General features: G+C 49.1%; 1 protein-coding gene across 2 annotated transcripts in view; it reads left to right on the forward strand.

The window, feature by feature from the left end:
* The window catches only part of LOC140403255 (tetratricopeptide repeat protein 39A-like), a 94794-nt gene that overhangs the window by 67697 nt on the left and 8856 nt on the right, over positions 1-18241 (forward strand). For both annotated transcript variants that reach the window (XM_072491027.1, XM_072491026.1), the window contains exons 7-14: positions 3282-3381; positions 4483-4548; positions 6853-6961; positions 8024-8091; positions 10323-10382; positions 13098-13259; positions 15568-15659; positions 16646-16766. In XM_072491027.1, coding sequence (XP_072347128.1) covers positions 3282-3381; positions 4483-4548; positions 6853-6961; positions 8024-8091; positions 10323-10382; positions 13098-13259; positions 15568-15659; positions 16646-16766 — 778 coding nt within the window. The remainder of the gene's footprint in view (positions 1-3281; positions 3382-4482; positions 4549-6852; positions 6962-8023; positions 8092-10322; positions 10383-13097; positions 13260-15567; positions 15660-16645; positions 16767-18241) is intronic.

The following is an 18241-nucleotide window of genomic DNA, read 5'->3' on the forward strand; positions in this document are numbered from 1 at the left end:
GGGGTTAGCATGGAGGAGAAGGACCCATTTGGCCAGTCGATCCGACTTGTGACTCCTCGCATGCTTCCGGAGGAGGACGGGCCCTGGAACCGTCAGCCACGACGGGACCGAGACCCCTGAGGTGGACTTCCTGGGGAAGGACCTCCTGCCAGTGGGAGACAGATTCACCACAGTGTCGGCGTGTTCAAGGATGTGGTTGCGTGCCCCTTTAAGGGGCGGGTTCTCGGAGGGTCATGTGACCCGTTCGGCCCAATTGGGCTGGAGCACGCGAATCCTGGGGCTGAGCGTGGGTTTTGCTGCCAGTTAGGATTCTGGAGTACGCCAGTCTTTATCTCACTCTCTGTAAATAGCTTACCTTAATAAACCGTTTATCTGTTGATCTACTCAGCGGTCGCCAGTCTTTCAAAACACTACAAAGGGGGAAACTGATAAAGATACGTTGGAGGGAATGGGAGAATATCTCTGCTGGGTTTAGTGGGAGGAGACTTTAAAAAAAAAATGTATTCTCAATGTTAACATTTTTACACAGCAGTACCTGACCAGTGCCCCCCTCCCGACCCCACCCCTTGGCAGCAACCAGGTCTCCAAAATGCAAAATGATCAACCCCCATCGCTGGTGGAACCCATCATCTACCCTCTCAGAGCAAGTTTTACCTTCTCCAAGGCCCCAAACTCACAACAGGTCCCCCAGCCACGCCGAGGCACTGGGGGGGAGGAGCTGACCTCCACCCCAACATGACCCGCCTGCGAGCGATCAACGAGGCGAAGCCTAAGACGTCTGCTCCCCGCTCCCGTCTGCAACTCCGGCAGGTCCGATACCCCGAATGTGGCCCCCAGGGGACTCGGCTCCAATTCCCTACACAGGACCTCGGCCATGGTGCTAGAAAACCACCCCCAATATCTCTCCAACTTTGGGCAGGACCTGACCATATGGACATGGTTGGCCGAGCCCCTCCCACACCGCTCGCAGCTATCCTCCATCCCCTCAAACAGACGGCTCATCCTTGCCTTCGTTAGGTGCGCCCTATACACCACTTCCAGCTGAATCAACCCCAGCCTCGCAACACTCCGCACCATAACCCTTCCTCAAGCCCCTTCCCCAACTCATCTGAAAGAGAATTCCAAACTTCTACCCCCCAATTTGTGTACAGAAGCGTTTCCCAATTTGTCCCCTGCAAGGTCTGGCCTTAATTACTTACACTTTCTCCCCCTAGTCCTACCCTCCAGAACCAGTGGCGGTCCCTTCTCTGCACCTACCCCATCTGAGCCATTTAATGTCCGGAAAATGTCGGCCATCTCTGAGCCTCCTAAATTTGAGGAAATGCAACCCTGGTTTGTGGGATCTCTCCTTGTAATTTAATCTTTGGGGTGTATGACCCGTCACCGCTTATCGGCCACCTCAGCATCACGGCCAGGCTCTATCATGTCACCACCCAGTCCACAGGAAGGTCGAATCCCTGGCTGAAGTTACCCTCTTGACCTCGGGGCATTAAGGCTACTCAATGTATCCGGACTGCTGCCCCCCTCTGGTGAGGTCGGTTAACATGGCGCAGTCGGAACATTGGGCTCTCCGTCCCCCAGTCGCTCACTAGACCAGCTCGCTGAACCCTGGCCCTGGGCTTTTAAAAATTCATTCCTGGAACGTAGGAATGTTTGTCTATTTCTATTTACTCTCTGACTGTGGGGGTGAGCCATCATCTTGAACCAGTGGACTGCAGTTTAGAACAAAGAACAAAGAAAAGTACAGCACAGGAACAGGCCCTTCGGCCCTCCAAGCCTGTGCCGAGCATGAAGCCCTAACTAAAAAAACAACCTTCTGCCCTTACTTGCTCCGTATCCCTCTATTTCCTCTCTATTCGTGGACCCATCCAGATGTCTCGTAAATGTTGCTAATGTGTCTGCTTCCACCACATCCTCTGGAAGCGTGTCCCAGCCACTCACCTCTCTCTGCATGAAAAACATAGCCCGCGCATCTCCCTTAAACTTTCCCCCTCTCACCTTGACCCTGTGCCCCCTTGTAATTGACACTTCCACCCTTGGAAAAAGCTTCTGACCATCCACCCGGTCTATGCCTCTCATAATTTTGTCCTCTATTTGGTCTCCCCTCAGCCTCTGTCTTTCCAGTGAAAATAATCCTAGTTTATTTATCACATTAGCCAACACCCTCGAGACCAGGCAACATCCTGATGAACCTTCTTTGCACTCTCTTCAAAGCTTCCACGTCCTTCTGATAATGTGGTGACCAGGACTGCCCGCAATACTCCAAATGCAGACTAACCAATGTTTTATACAGTTGCAACATGATTTCCCAACTCCTGTACTCAATGCCCTGGCTGATGAAGGCAGGCATGCCATATGCCTTCTGGATCACCTTGGCCACCTGTATTGCCACTTTCAGGGAACTGTGGACCTGCACGCACAGTTCCTAAGGATTCCGCCATTTACAGTATAATTCATACCTAGATTTGATCCTCCAAAATGCATCACCTCACATTTGTCCGGATTAAACTCCATCTGTCATTTCTGTGCCCAAGTCCCCAATCTATCTGTATCCTGTTGTATCCTCTGACAATCCTCGGCCCTATCAGCAACTCCGCCAATCTTCGTGTCATCCGCAAACTTACGAATCAGACCAGCCACATTTTCCTCCAGATCGTTTATATATATATATACTACAAACAACAGAGGTCCCAGCACTGATCCCTGAGGAACACCACTAGCTACAGATCTCCATTCTGAAAAACACCCTTCCACCGCTACTCTCTGTCTTCTTTAACCGAGCCAGTTCTGTATCCATCTCGCCAGGCCACCCTGAATCCCATGTGATTTTAGTTTTTGTACCAGTCTGCCATGTACCACCTGTTCAAAAGCCTTATTGAAGTCCATATAAACTACATCCACAACCCTTGCCTCATCAATTTTCTTTGTCACCTCTTCAAAAAACTCAATCAAGTTTGGGTGGCTCTGGGGATTCCGAAGGTTATGAGAGGTGGAATATTAAGTACAAATGATTTCTTTCTAAAATTCACGGCACTGCCACTTCTGTAAACAGCTGTTTCTTTGCAAATTCATTGTCAGTCATTATGTTTCGTTTCCAATCAGACACTTTTCCGACTCCTTCTTGTTCCAGATAATTCGTCACCTCAGCTGTTTTCCGTTGGGAATCTGTCCCAAATTCACAGCTGGATACAGGATTGATGTTTCTGCTAATCTCCGTCTCTCTTGAGGCCCTAACTTACTGAGACTGACCAACTTTCTTCTCCTTTCGCTGTTGTTGACAGGGAGCTCCACAATTTCCTGCAGTCGAGCCTCTTCAGTAAAGGACCGAATCACGCGCATTTGGAAGGAGGCGTTTCTTTAGGAATCGGAGCGTTTAACCTGGTAAGATCAAAGCTGGGCGTGACTTGTTCCCAAAGGGAGAGGCTGAAGGCGGAGGGGAGAACGTTGGGGCTCCTCGCGGCACAACCGAGGCTGGAGCAGGGGAACTTGTGCTTGATCCGAATGGGAAGGTTGAGCTTTCCTGGAAGCGATTCGATTCCACTACACGTGAGCTGCCAGCCGGGCGCAGCTCCAAGGGAAGCACCCCCGCCTCTGAGTCAAGAGGTCATGGGTTCATGTCCCAGTCCAGAGGTGCAAAGCCTGAGGCGATACTCTTCGGTGTAACACCGAGTCTTCCAGATGAGATACCAGACCGAGGTTTGTGTCTGCTGTCTCGGAGGAGGACAGAAAAGGCACTATTTCGAAGAAGAGCAGGTGGTTCTTTCCATTGTGCAGGAATTCCTAAGTCTCCATTTGCCCAAATTCCCAATTGCAGCGGTCGTATAACACAAAACAGTATCCCAAAGTGAGCGGGGAAAAAAAATTCACTATCTCAATTCGAAGAATTTGGAAACATCCAAACTGGAGTCTCGATAGTGATGACCATAGACTCCCTACAGGGCAGGAGGCCCATTCATCCTATCGAGTCTGCACCGATCATCTGAAAGAGCACCTTACCTAGGCCCACTCCCCTGCCCTATCCCCGTAACCTTTGGACACAAAGGGGCAATTTAGCTACCTTGCACACCTTTGGACGATTGAGACTTTGACATTTGTGGCATCGTGTGGATGACCAGGAATTTCTCTTACTCTCACCACTGGTCTTGGACGAATTTGACGCGTTGATACTTCAACCTGTTTGACCGCGTTACGAACGCACCTTCTGCGGCCGTCAAGTCGTGAAGTGGCTCAGGGGCAGGGTCTCTGAGCCACAAGGCCAAAGGGAGGTTTAGTTTGCATTCAGCCCACGCAGTCCCTTACCAGGAAGCTCTTGATGCTGTCAGAAGTTGGAAGATCTTCCATTTCCCACCCCTCACTTGGAAAAAGAGACAGTAAACAGCCTGGCAACCAGACATCCGTGAAAGGTTCCACAACACCCTGTAGCCTGGTCTTTAGTGAGGTGTTGAGCTTCCTTTTTTGACTTGTCCTTTGATTTGTCCTCAGGCACTCTCACTCTTCCCCACACGGATCCTGAAATTGTTGGAGTTTGCTGGCTTCTCTGGTGATAAGGTAGGGACCAGATCTTCAGCCACTTCCACCTTGACCGAACATGGGGCCATTTGCAGGCCCACACCAGGGAGTAAATGGGGAGTCGAGGGCAGTTACTTGAAGATATGCCAGGACACATAAAGGATGAACGTAAGCTGCAACTGTTGAAAGGAAAGTTTAGGACGGACACGAGGAGTGACGACTTGGTGTCTGCTTTGTGGAGGCGGGATCCATCGACTTGCCAAAGAGACGGGCGCGGAGATAGAGGAAATGTAGCTTTTTTTCCTTGATGGATGAATAACCTTTTAAGCAATTGTCACAAGGGGGAGGCAGGAGACGAAGGGAAATGCTTTTCTCATACCCAAGTGGTCTGGAACGCACTGACTGAAAGGGTAGTGACAGCAAGATCAGGACGGTCAAATGGGTATCGGATAAACAATTGGACAGGGGAACATTTCCAGGGCTAGCGGGGGAGAGGAGGGTGAGAGGGACAAATTGAGTAGCTCTTTCAAAGAGCCGGCACCACTAGAGTGGGACGAATGGCCTCCTGTAGTGTATCATTTTAACAGCTAAGACTCCAATTGTACTTTGTGTTAATTAGAGAGGTGACTGTACCCATGTGAAACAGACTGTGTTTCCTTCTTTGTCAATTAGTCAGAATCATAATTGCCTTGGTTAATTAAGGTATATTCAATAATGCATTAATGAATGCATCTGGCATTCTTCCCCAGCATGTCTTTTCTGAAGAGATACAAAATGAGTACATGTTCTGCGCTCTGATCTATTATGGAAAGGTTTGAGAGGTTAAATGGTAAAAGATAATATTCATTTGCCAGCAAAATGGTAACAAGGAAGGGTGGGCATGATTACAGCCAGAAGCTCAAGTGGGAAGTTCAAGAGGAATTTGCTTTTCTCTCTGTTAAAGGGTTATCAAAAAATGGAAAGCAGGGCGGTGGTTAGCACTGCTGCCTCACGGCGCCGAGGACCCGGGTTCGATCCCGGCCCTGGGTCACTGTCTGTGTGGAGTTTGCACATTCTCCCCGTGTGTGCATGGGTTTTGCACCCCACAACCCAAAGATGTGCAGGTTAGGTGGATTGGCCACGCTAAATTGCCCCTTAATTGGAAAAAAAAAATTGGGTACTCTAAATTGAAAAAAAAAGACAATGGTAGTGTCATAATATACACCAGTATATCATGGTGCAGACACACACTGATGGACACATAGTGGGACCAATCAACATACACGACACCGCAGCCAATCACCAGTGAGAGCACACGCACTATAAAGACAGGGGACATCAGAGTTTCCGCTCATTCTAGTAGCAGCTAGCTAGGAGGACAGAGCTCACAGCCTGCAACACAGACATTCACCATGTGCTGAGTGCATCAACTGGTTAGGACAAGGTAAAGGTCTTTAGTTAAAGCTGGTATCGTATTTACCCACAGTTCAAGTATGTTTAAATAGTTAACCTTTTAATAAAATAGTTTTGCACTACTTCAAGTGTTGGTGACCTGTACGTGATCCAGAACACCCAACATATCATGGTGAATGTCTGTGCTGCAGGCTGTGAGCTCTGTGCTCCGAGCTGGCTGCTGCTAGAATGAACGGGAACTCTGATGTCCCCTGTCTTTATAGTGCGTGTGCTCTCACTGGTGATTGGCTGCGGTGTTGTGTATGTTGATTGGTCCCACTGTGTGTCCATCAGTGTGTGTCTGCACCATGTTAAACTGGTGTATATTATGACAGGTAGTACCAGAAGGTCCCACCGCCGGCCATCTCCCACCACCGGGACGCTCGGTAAATCCCGCCCGGGATCTCCAGTTTTGGCCACTTGCGCGTTTTCGGTGGTCTTTGCTCCACCATTGGTGTCTTCAACTGGCAGGATCTAAACTGTGGAATTCCCTCTCTAAACCTCTCTTCTTAAAGACCTACATCCTTGACCAGAGTTTTATCATCTCTCCTAACACTGCTCGGTGTCAAGTTTAATATGGTATGTTCCCGTGAAGTGACGCGGGACATCTTACTGCATTAACAGTGCTGCATAATTGCAAGTTGTTAATATTTGTAAAGCCCACCCTTTCTTCCCCACCCACTCTGGGGAAGGATTCCCAGGTTGACTATCGGCCTATCGAACCCAGCCATGACCATTCCTTCCATGATTCGCAGGTCCCGTAGCGGGCTTTGAACCTGCAGCATTGGGCACAGAGGTAGGGACACTTCCCATTGAGCCACAGCACCCCCCCCCCCGACTGCCAGAGGCTAAGCTGAACGGCTCAAACCGGTGGTGCCCTTGGACTGATGTTGCTGACATATTTTCCAACAGGAATACGGTCTGTCCCAGTTACATGATGGAGTGTTGGTGCCCAACCTGCGAGCGATTCTCTGTGTCATGTTGCTGCTGTGCTATTACACCTTCATCACGTTCATACTAGGTAAGAGCGGGTGGATTGGCTCATTTCCGTCACGCGTTCGTCACCCCCCTCCTCCCCCCCCCTCCTCCCCGTAACGCTACTGTGGGAGGGGAGGAACCTGCCCCTTGCCCCTGTGTCTTCGTCCTCCTGCCCGCTAGCACTGCCGACTGAGAACGTGCTAACAGGCCATTCAGCCCCTCGAGCCTGTTCTGCTATTCAACAAGTACGCGGCTGGTCTGCATCCTAACTTCGTCCAGTTGTCGGGCCCCATAGCCTTGCCGAGCAACAATCTATCGATTTTAAAATGGTTAACTAAGCTGGTGTCCTTTTATTTTGAGGAAAAGGGAGGGGGTGAGAATTTTACACTTTTCATGTGGAGGTGTCTCTCGCCTTCTCTCCCAAAAAAGGCCTGGCTATTATTTTTTTTTGAGGAAGTGGTGGTGAGGCTGCCTTGAACAGCTGCGGGCCCGATGCTGTAGGTACATGATGTTAGGGAGGGAGTTCCAGGGTTATAACCCAGCGACAGTGAAGGAATGGCCGATATATTTCCAAGTCAGGAGGGTTTAGCACAGGGCTAAATCGCTGGCTTTGACAGCAGACCCAGGCAGGCCAGCAGCACGGTTCAATTCCCGTACCGGCCTCCCCGAACAGGCGCCGGGATGTGGCGACTAGGGGCTTTTCACAGTAACTTCATTTGAAGCCTACTTGTGACAATAAGCGATTTTCATTTCATTTTTCATTTTCAATTGGCTTGGAGGCGATGAAGAAGTGCCGATCGTCCTAGTTGCCCTTCTGTTCTCAGTCCTGGGAGGGGATGGGGGGAGGTAGCTTTGGAGGTGCTGTTAATATTGTTAATATCCGATTAACAGCTTTGTTCCACAGATGTTGATATTTCCCAACTTGTCAGCCATCCCTGTACTGCTCTCTCCCTCTCTCTATGGAGATTTCCTCTCCATGGGGACTGTGGGGCGCTCTGAAACCCCCCTTTGGGAGAGCGGGTTGGGGGTTTGATCACACAGGGTCGCGTGAAGCCGGATTCTGAAATGCTGTTTTCATGCTTTTTCCCCTCCATCTTGGCTTTAGGAACTGGAGAGGAGGAGATCACCGATGCAGTGAGCCTCCTTCAGCCATACCTCACTCGCTATCCCAAGGTAGGAGCCGCAGCTTCATTCAGTTACTTATTAGGTCTAACCAATGGTTATCCATTGATGTAGTCTGAGGTAGGGCCTGTCCTTTCTCAGGCCGCTCCCTCCTGTGATTGACCCAGGGGTAGGACGTCGGGCTTTCGGTTGGGAGCTCGATGGCAGGGTCGCATGGGGGTCGTGACCCCGCACTCTGATCTTGTGCTCTTGCCCAAATTGGTGAGTTAGCGGACAGAGGGCGCCCCTGTTGTCCAATCAAGGGTGGCGGGCAGGCTCTTTAAGCGGGGCTGGCTAAAGGGGAGGCCATCCTCCCGTCAAAGCTTTGGGAGTGATCCGACGACTCGAATGCAGCCCACACCTCCTGCTCAATGCAATAATGGGTCTGTCGCTTACCGCCACCCATTCATAAACTCTGAGCTAATTCCACCGACGACTGAGAAGAGCTTGAACAATTCAGTCATTTTTGTTTCCCAACTGTTGATCTTCCCAGGACATTGGGAGGGGAAATAATCTGGGCCTGAAAAGTTGGGTCCCTATTCCATTCTCCCATGGATTGAATGCGGTTCACAAACCCATGTCTTTTACTGACTCTCATGGGTATTGTTTTGTGTGCTGACTTTCAAGACTGACCTTTCAGTCCCCATTTGGATGGGCCAGTGAGGGAGCACTGCTAGAAAATTAGCCGTGACCAAAGGTCTCATACCCCTCTGCTTGCCAAAAGAGTAGCTGGGCGGTGAAATCAGTGCTCAGAGGTGACCTGCTCTCCTCCCGCGAGGCATGGCCAATTCCATTGACCTTATCTTGGCTGCGAATAGCAATTGGGCCTCATTGGTGCAGATATTCTCTTCAATGTCACAGATCGCCGCTTCACTGCTCCTTACCTCCCCTCCCCTCCCCGTCATTAACATCTCTCCACCTTTTCGAGGTGCGGGAAATTCCAAGAACCAGGAGGCCGCCCAGGAGCAGGAAAGAGGCGGGGCATAGGAACAGGCAGAGGCCTGTTTTCAAGGAGCAGTTAGATATAGCACTTCGGCCGAAAGGGATCAAAGGATATGGGGGGGGAGGCGGGATTCGATTATTGAGTTGGATGGTTGGCCATGATCATAATGAATGATGGAGCAGGCTCGAAGGGCCGAATGGCCTCTTCCTGCTCCGATTTTGCTATGTCGGCCATTTAGTCCCTTGAGTTTGTTCCTCCATTTGATGCTGATCTGTGATCTTTGGTCAACAACATTCACCAATGCTTTAACGATATCATTGATTGCCACCATTCTTTACTTCCTTACTTGTTGTAGTCAGCTCCACAACCAGAGGAAGCAGGTTTTCCCAACCTATCCTACCTGTACCCCTTAATATCCTGAAAACTTCTATCAAATTGTCGCATGACCTTACATTCCGGAGAATACAATCCCGAGTTGCATTGGAGGAACGATTTGGAGAAGGGAAACTGTGGGTGGAGCCAGAATTGATAACTGCATTGATACCTAATATCAATTAGCAGTAATCCAATAGCCCGTTGATGGCTTCACAGCTCCAGGGGTTCAGGTTCGATTCCCCGCTGGGTCGCTGTCTGTGCGGAGTCTGCACGTTCTCCCCGTGCCTGCGTGGGTTTCCTCCGGGTGCTCCGGTTTCCTCCCACAGTCCAGAGATGTGCAGGTTAGGTGGATTGGCCATGATAAATTGCCCCTTAGTGTCCAAAAAGGTTAGGTGGGGTTACTGGGTTACGGGGATAGGGTGGAGGTGTGGGGCTTAGGTGGGGTGCTCTTTCAAGGGCCGGCGCAGACTTGATGGGCCGAATGGCCTCCTTCTGCACTGTAAATTCTATGATTCTATGGCACTGCCACACTGCCCGAGAAGCTGTTCTTCAGGAGCGAGTCTAGGTGATGAACATTTGGCAGCATTTTCCGAGGATTGAAGGCCTCGCGGCTGAACCTTCTCCTGCCTTCACCCGCGCGCCATCCCTACTTTTTTTGGAAGCCTGTCGTGATTTCCCCAGCTCCTCTCCAGGATTGTCCTCGGGTTTCCTGGACAGAACTGCGGGGGGACCCCAGGGAAGATTCAAACGGGCATTTAAAAAGAAGTGCTTTCTTTCGCATTTGTAGTGAACAGATGGCAGGGGAAGGTTGTTTGACTGGGAGGGCTGATTGGAGGCTGATGCCCCCCCCGCTCAGGCGCGCGGCCAATCGGAGTTGGCAACTCTGTGATTTGCTAATGAGATCCTGTTGCTTCTGTTTCCGTAGGGCGCAATATTCCTTTTCTTTTCAGGGAGAATTGAAGAAATCAAAGGAAACCTTGATGAGGTAAGAGCCCTCCCTATGACGTTGTCTGATGCTGAGACGAGCCCCCTTTCTGTGCCTCTTGTCAGCTCTGGCTCAGTGCGTTAGAATGCTTGCCTGCAAGTCCATAGAATCCCAACGGTGCAGAAGGAGGTCCTCCAGCCCATCGAACCTGCACTGACCCTCGGCTCCTCCCCCACCCTATCCCTGTAACCCCGTCAGCCCACCTAACCTACATATCTTTGACCACTAAGAAGCAATTTTAGCGCGGCCAATCCACCTAACCTGCACATCTTTGGACTGTGGGAGGATACAGGAGCGCCCGGAGGAAACCCACGCAGACACGGGGGAGAACATGCAAACTCCACACAGACAGTCACCCAAGGCTGGAATTGTACCCGGGTCCCTGGCGCTATGAGGCAGCAGTGCTAACTACTGTGCCACCCAGTCAGAGGTTTGTGGGTTCAAGTTCCACTCCAGGGACCCGGAATGGGAAAAGATCCACACTGATGCTCCTGTGCTGTATTGGAGGTGTTCTGGGCCAAGGGTTTAGAGAATCCCAAAGTGCATCATGGAGTTCACCTGACCCACAACTCTTAATAGATTGTGGTATGGGGAGCACACGGCCCACTCTACAGGTGTGGTATAGCAGAAAATGGACCAGTAGTTTTTAAAACAAAACAATGTTTATTCTATGAACTCAAGTTAACCTTTTTAAAACAAACAGTGAATATCTTAGCAACCAGTAAATCAAATACACCCCCCAAAGAATAGAACACTTAGTAACCTGTATGCTGTCCTTTTACACCCAAAAGACTTAATAAACCTTCAAACAGGAGTACATTAGGTTTACATTTACTACTGGGACCTTTTTACAATTCTGAGTTCGCCAAATGATCCATAGATAGTCTTTGGGTGGCAGAGATCAACAGCAGTGCAGCTCACTGAAAAACACTGACACACCCAAGCTTTCTTAAACTGAAACTAAAAAGTAGAAGTAGAGCTCAGCTCCACCCACACTCTGACATCACTCCAGTAACATGAGCAGCTCCATTTCTTAAAGGTACATTTCTTAAACACCCATTTCTTAAAGGGTACTCTCACATGACAGAGGGAATGTTGCACTGCCGGAGGCACCATTGGTTGGATGCGGTTTTAAAAGATCCCACCGCACTTTGCGAATAAGAGCAGGGGAGTTATCCCTGGTGTCCTGGCCAGTTTTTATCCAGTATTCAACATTGCAAAAATAGATGCTCTGGTCGTTGGCCCGTTGGGAACGTGCTGTGTACAAATTGACTTTTGTTAAATATCTGGCAATGTGACTTGGTGTCAAACTCTGTTTGCTAACAGTCCTGTGAAGCTCCTTCAGATGTAATACTGAGAAATGTATAAATTCTTAACCCGTCAGTCTGGCCTCAATAAAACTCGAGATGGATTTGTAGGCATAGCATTAGTTATTTTTATTCGACTTGCAAGTCTGACTCGTTTCTCAGAACCAAGAGCACAAGCTGCCTCTTAGGTCTACAGAATCGAGTGATTCTCAGGAACAAAGAAATCTCTACCAACACATTCAAATGGCATCAAGTTTCACATACACGATTCCCATAGGTCATATTATACCCCTCCTGACCTGGCCATACATCCTAATTGGCTCACTTCTCATCCCTTCCCCTGGCCTCTTATTACCCAGCATCCTTTTCTCCTCATACTCTAAACACCCCATCCCCCCTTCCTTGCCATGCTCTCTGAAATCCTTTGTCTGTGAACTAACATGAATTAGACCGGCCTATATCTACATTACAGTAACTAATATCTTTAAAGTAACTATTTTATGTCACATTCGTCATTCCCTCCTTTTATCATTTCACGATAACCTAGCTATTCAATCCATAGCTACGGCCCCTCATCTACAAAGATTTGTCGCTGCATTTCCAATTCCTATAGTAGTGCCCCCCCCCCCGCCACCCCGGCCTCTTTTTACCCAGCATCCTTTTTTTTTCATACTCTAAACACCCCAACCCCCCCCTTCCTTGCCATGCTCTCTGAAATTCTTTGTCTGTGAACTAACATGAATTAGACAGGCGTATATCTATATTACAGTAACTAATATCTTTAAAGTAACTATTTTATATCACATTCGTCAATACAACAATAAGTTGTGCAACATCAGTGCAAACTGTCGTTTGTTATCATGTTCCTTTTCTGAAACAGAGTGCCCTCAAACTCATCCTGCGCAACTGGACGGGGGAGTCTATGCTAAATGGGTTGGGGACATTTATTAAAATGGAGAATCTTCAGAAATGTTTGGTACTAATATGACACAGCATGATTTCACCCTATCTTTTCTTAATCACTCACGGGAAGTGGGTGTTTGTTGCCCCTCTAATTGCCCTTGAACAGAGGGCATTTAAGAGTCAGCCACATTGCTGTGGATCTAGAGTCACATGTAGGCCAGACCGGGAAAGGACGGCAGAGTTCCTTCCCTGAGAGAACCAGGTGGGTACTTTCAACAATGGTTTTGAGGTTTATCGTTGAGAATTTTAATTTCAGATTTAAAAAAAGATTGGAATCAAATTCCACCACGTGTCAGGGTGGGGTTCGAACCCTCGTTCCCCAGTGCATTACCCCGGGTAGCTGGTTTCCAGTCCTGCGATAATACCACAACGCCACACGCAAAGCCAGGCTGTATCTGAAGCCAGGCTGTATGGTATAGTAACTTTCACTGTGTGTTTGACATAGGCCATTCGAAGGTTCGAGGAAGGGTGCGCAGCACAGCAAGCTTGGAAGCAGTTCCACCATATGTGTTACTGGGAGCTGATGTGGTGTTTTACCTACAAGCAGATGTGGAAAGTGGCCTACTTCTACGCTGACCTGCTCAGCAAAGAGAATCGCTGGTCTAAGGTAAGGGCCTTGCTGGGGCATTGAGGAAGCAGGGGTAGGTTTGGTGGTTACTGTATTAAGACTGAGCCCAGGAATGCCCCTACACCACAGAACGATAGAACCTAGATTCCCCACATCATCAGCTCCTGACTTTGATGTGGAGACGCGACCCTTTTAAGAGGGCCTTAAAGCTACGACTGGAAGTGAACAAGAATGGAAGCCAATCAACGTTAATCCTGAGGGACTGCCTAATAAGGAGATAAATCCTCATGTCGCACTTTGTTTCCTAACGATCCCGTGAAGTGCCCCTGGGTGTTTTATCACCCTAAAGGTGCTATATAAATACAAGTTGTTGTTGTTGGGAATTCAGGAGAAATTATCCAGAGAGTGGTGAGAATGTGGATCGCGCTCCCACGAGGAGTGGGTGACGTGAATACTATAGATTATAGAGCAATCTAGATAATTACACGAGGGAGAAAGGAATAGAAGGATTGGCCGATAGGGTGAAATTAAGTAGGTTTGGAGGAAGCTCATGTGGAACATTAATGCCAACATGGTCCGGTGAGCTGAATGGCCTTTAACTGGACTGTAAATCCATTGTAATTCCATGCAGTGTGGGCTGTTCTGAAGGAGCGAGCCATGGGGAAAGGAAGAGGAAGTTGTGACCACAGCCCTGGGAAGCTGGGATAGCTCCGTTTCCCCCACCCCACCCCAGCCTCAACTGCAAGAGGAGGGGGACAGTTCAAGCACAGAATTCAGCCACATTCAACATCCGACAGCGGGCTAAGTTACGGATGGAGGCTCAGAGTTCCCAGAGAACAGCTGCTCCGATACACATTGCCGTTGCCAACTCCGGCTGGGTGTATTCCTGGAGGTTTCGCCACGTGAACTCCTGTCTCCGATCCCTCCGTCCCAAAATTCCACCATTCGCCCGGGCAGGCTGCCTTCCCATGGCCAATTAGAAATGGAGCAACCTTTGTTCCTCAAAGGGATTGAACTTGTCTGTTCGCAGTGAGAACGGCCTTAACTCTGGACCAAAGGCTCTGGGTGAGGGTCCCTCTTCGGGACTCAATGGCCACAGAACGTGTGGTCGTAACTTGGCCAAACAGGTTGACTATCAGCCTGTCAATCCTTCCGATACTGCCTGGTGGCAGACAGAAAGAGTGGGAGAGCTTCCTGGTCAGCCAGACTGCGGAATGCAGCAGCAAACCACAGCGGCACTTTGTCAAGTGCAATCATGTAACAACCCAATGGAAGCCCATGATCGCCAACACCCTCCGAGGGAATGGTAACTGGAGGAGGTTTCATGAAACAGCTCTTCTCTCCATCTTCAATTTCTGTATAACTAATGAATATTTAAAAATAATTTAAAAAAAATTTAAATGCTGAATTGTACCCCCAGGATTTGCTCCCAATATTATTTGGGGATTAAACTTCAATACCTGGAGGTATCAAGATAGTCAGCAAATCTCTACATGGAATTCCTACAGTGCAGAAGGAGGCCATTCGGCTCATCGGGTCTGCACCCACCCTCTGAAAGACCACCCTCCCTAGGCCCACTCCCCCGCCCCATCAGCGCCACCCCAACTAACCTACACATCTTTGGACACTAAGGGGCAATTTTATCATGGCCAATCCACCTACCCTGCACAGCTTTGGGTTGTGGGGGCGAAACCCACACAAACACGGGGAGAATGTGCAAACTCCACACGGACAGTGACCCAGAGCCGGGATCGAACCTGGGACCTCGGCGCCGTGAGGCAGCAGTGCTAACCCACTGCGCCACCTTGCCGCCCGTATTCCAAATTTTATTAACTCATTGACTTTAAGTTCCGCCAGCTGTGCTACATTGCTTTTAAAACGACCACCTTCGTGTTTCTCTCCTGTTTGCTTCAACAATCTTCGCAAATCCAACTTCATGATCCAATCGGGAGCGTCTGGAAATATCGACACCAGGCCAAATTTAGTTTGAGTCTCTTAATTGTGATGAGGTCTCGTGAGCGGAAGGGACACAAAAAAAGATTGTGCGGGGGGGGGGGGAGGAATTTCCTGCGCCCTCCCCCGTGGCATGTTTCGAGGCGGTGGAAGACGGCACGCCATTGGCCGGTGTCCAGATCCCCCGGTCCTGTTGCTGTCAGTGCGGTTTCCCATTGGATCTGCAGCGGGGTCCACCGTCGGCGGGGTCAGAAGACTCCGCTGGCGGGAACGGCTGGAAAATGCCCCCCACCCCGTGTGTTTATCAAACTTTTCATGGAAAGATCTGGAAAGTCTTGACCGACAATGAATTACAGTCAACCAACTTCACCTGGTTTCTTCTCTTGCCCTCCAGGCTATGTACGTCTATATGAAAGCAGCGTATCTGAGTATGTTGCCTGCACACGAATCAAAACCCTTCGGAGACAATGAAGTCGAACTCTTCAGGTGGGTCAAAATCCTGGCGAATATTTCTTCCCGATTCTGAGTGGTTTTCCCCTCGACAGTTTTTCACATCCCCATGTATAACCCTCCTTCTGCTTGAGCTGTGGGCATCGGGGACTAATATCCATATTTGGGGGTGGGGGGGTGGGGTTGGTCAGGAGGTTAGTTATTCGCCGCAGGTTTCCTAGCCTCTGACCTGCTTTTGTAGCCACAGTATTAATATGGCTGGTCCAATTCAGTTTCTGGTCAATAGTAACCCCCAGGATGTTGATAGTGAGGGATTCAGCAATGGTAATGCTATTGAAGGTCAAGGGGTGATAGTTAGATCCTCTCTTGCTGGAGATTGTCATTGCCTGGCACTTGTGTGGCACAAATGTTATTTGCCATTTGTCAGTCCAAACCTGGATATAACTGCCAATGGACATGGACTGCTTTAGTATCTGAGGTGTTACAAATAGTGCTGAACATTGTGCAGTCATCAGCGAACATCCCCACATCTGAGTACACACATAGCTACACTAACAACCAATTTAAGAGACTCAATTGAGTTTGTAATGCGACTTATTTTCACTTGCCAGAAGTGACGTACATTCATACGGGAGCCGTTCCCTGCAAACAAAAGGAATATGTTTAAGCCTGGTGTATTTTTTGAATTACCTGGGAGCTTGGGGAGCCTATAGTTCCTCGCTGCTTTCACCATGACAACCTCTTGGCCAATTAGAGTTGACCTGCCAACCTCTTCTCCTGTAATAGAAATTGTGGTTGTTTGAAATTTGGTATTCTTGTGTTTGTCATGCTGAGTTCAAGATGAAAAGCTTTGACAACATATCTCTTGAACGATATTTGTGTTATTATAACCTGTTGTAAAACCGAATGCTGCACAGACAATAGAAAATCCAAGTTTGTGATTAATCTACCTCTCTCGTATCTATATGTTGTTTTATTTTTTACCGAGAACCTCTCGATCTGTTTTTCTCACTGTCTTTCAGACAAGTCCCCCTGCTGAAGCAGAAGATTGCAGGGAAGTCTCCTCCCACTGAGAAGTTCGCTATAAGAAAAGCCAGGCGGTACAAATCCAACGATGCTGTGAGGCTGCCTGTTCCTGCACTGGTGAGTTCCACACCGAATCCTCCAGAGTGTGAATACAGCCTAAATAAGGAAGTTTGCGTAGAAATAGGCCACCTTTTTAACACAAAAGCCTACATCATAGAATAGAATTCTTGCAGTGCAGAAGGAGGCCATTTGGCCCATCGAGTCTGCACCGACCCTCTGAAAGAGCACACTACCAAAGCCCACTCCCTCCGCCCCATCTCTGTAACCCCACCAACCTGCACAACCCTGGTCACTAAGGGGCAAATTTAGCACGGCCAATCCACCTCACCTGCGCACCTTTGGATTGCGGGAGGAAACCGGAGCACCCGGAGGAAACCCACGCAGACACGGGGGAGAACGTGCAAACTCCACACAGACGGTCACCCAGGCTGCTAACCGTTGAGTCTTATGCAGATTGGCGAAGACTATTTTTATTTTGGCTTGGCAGGCAGGAGGAACATGTCCACGCATTGCATCTTTTTTTAAACCAATCAAAAGCTATGGGGACAGCCATTCCCTGGCCCCAGGGCAATGTTTTAACCAATCAGAGTCAACCTGCCCGTTTTGAATTTGAACAAGGCTGGGCAACTGTTCCGTGCTGCATTCTCCGTGGCAACGTCTCTACCAATCAGAGTCCACTTGCCAACCAGTCAGCACTCTCTCTTCACATGCAGTGCAGATTGTTGTTCCCCCGTTACAGTCGGAAACATCATGATGTGTGCAAGATGAGAGGATTTGATAGCCTGACTCTCCCACCACCCAGCATTTCTCACGTTCTGTGCCAGTGCCACTGAATAACTATTAATCTATAGCTCCTTGGGATGTATCTACAGCTACTTGGGGACAGTTGTATATGTCATACAACTCCAAGCAATGCAGAGTTTACACTAGTTTCTAAGCGGGCAAAAGGTTTACAAAGGTTTTAAAATATCTTTGCAATTACAATATGTCCACGCCTATGCTTACAACTCAGTTTTTGGTCACTTCTTTGGTGTCTGCTTGCTTTGCCCTGAGTCCACACCCAGGCTTAACCAATCAAGCACAGTGAGCATAGATCAGTTACAAAGTGAGCATTGATCAAATGGGCAGCACGGTAGCACAAGTGGATAGCTCTGTGGCTTCACAGCGCCAGGGTCCCAGGTTCGATTCCCCGCTGGGTCACTGCCTGTGCGGAGTCTGCACGTTCTCCCCGTGTGTGCGTGGGTTTCCTCCGGGTGCTCCGGTTTCCCCCCTCAGTCCAAAGACGTGCAGGTTCGGTGGATTGGCATGATAAATTGCCCTTCGTGACCACAAAGGTTAGATGGGGTTATTGGGTTACGGGGATAGGGTGGAAGTGAGGGCCTTAAATGGGTCGGTGCAGACTCGATGGGCCGAATGGCCTCCTTCTGAACTGTATGTTCTATGTTACCAGACGCACTTTAATCGAACCATTGCAGGGAGCAGAAGCCCCAGAGAAACTGACCAGTAGATTCTCTCTTCCCGACCCAACATCC

The sequence above is a fragment of the Scyliorhinus torazame genome, chromosome 27 (genome assembly GCF_047496885.1).
Source record: "Scyliorhinus torazame isolate Kashiwa2021f chromosome 27, sScyTor2.1, whole genome shotgun sequence".
Classification (NCBI taxonomy): Eukaryota; Metazoa; Chordata; class Chondrichthyes; order Carcharhiniformes; family Scyliorhinidae; genus Scyliorhinus; species Scyliorhinus torazame.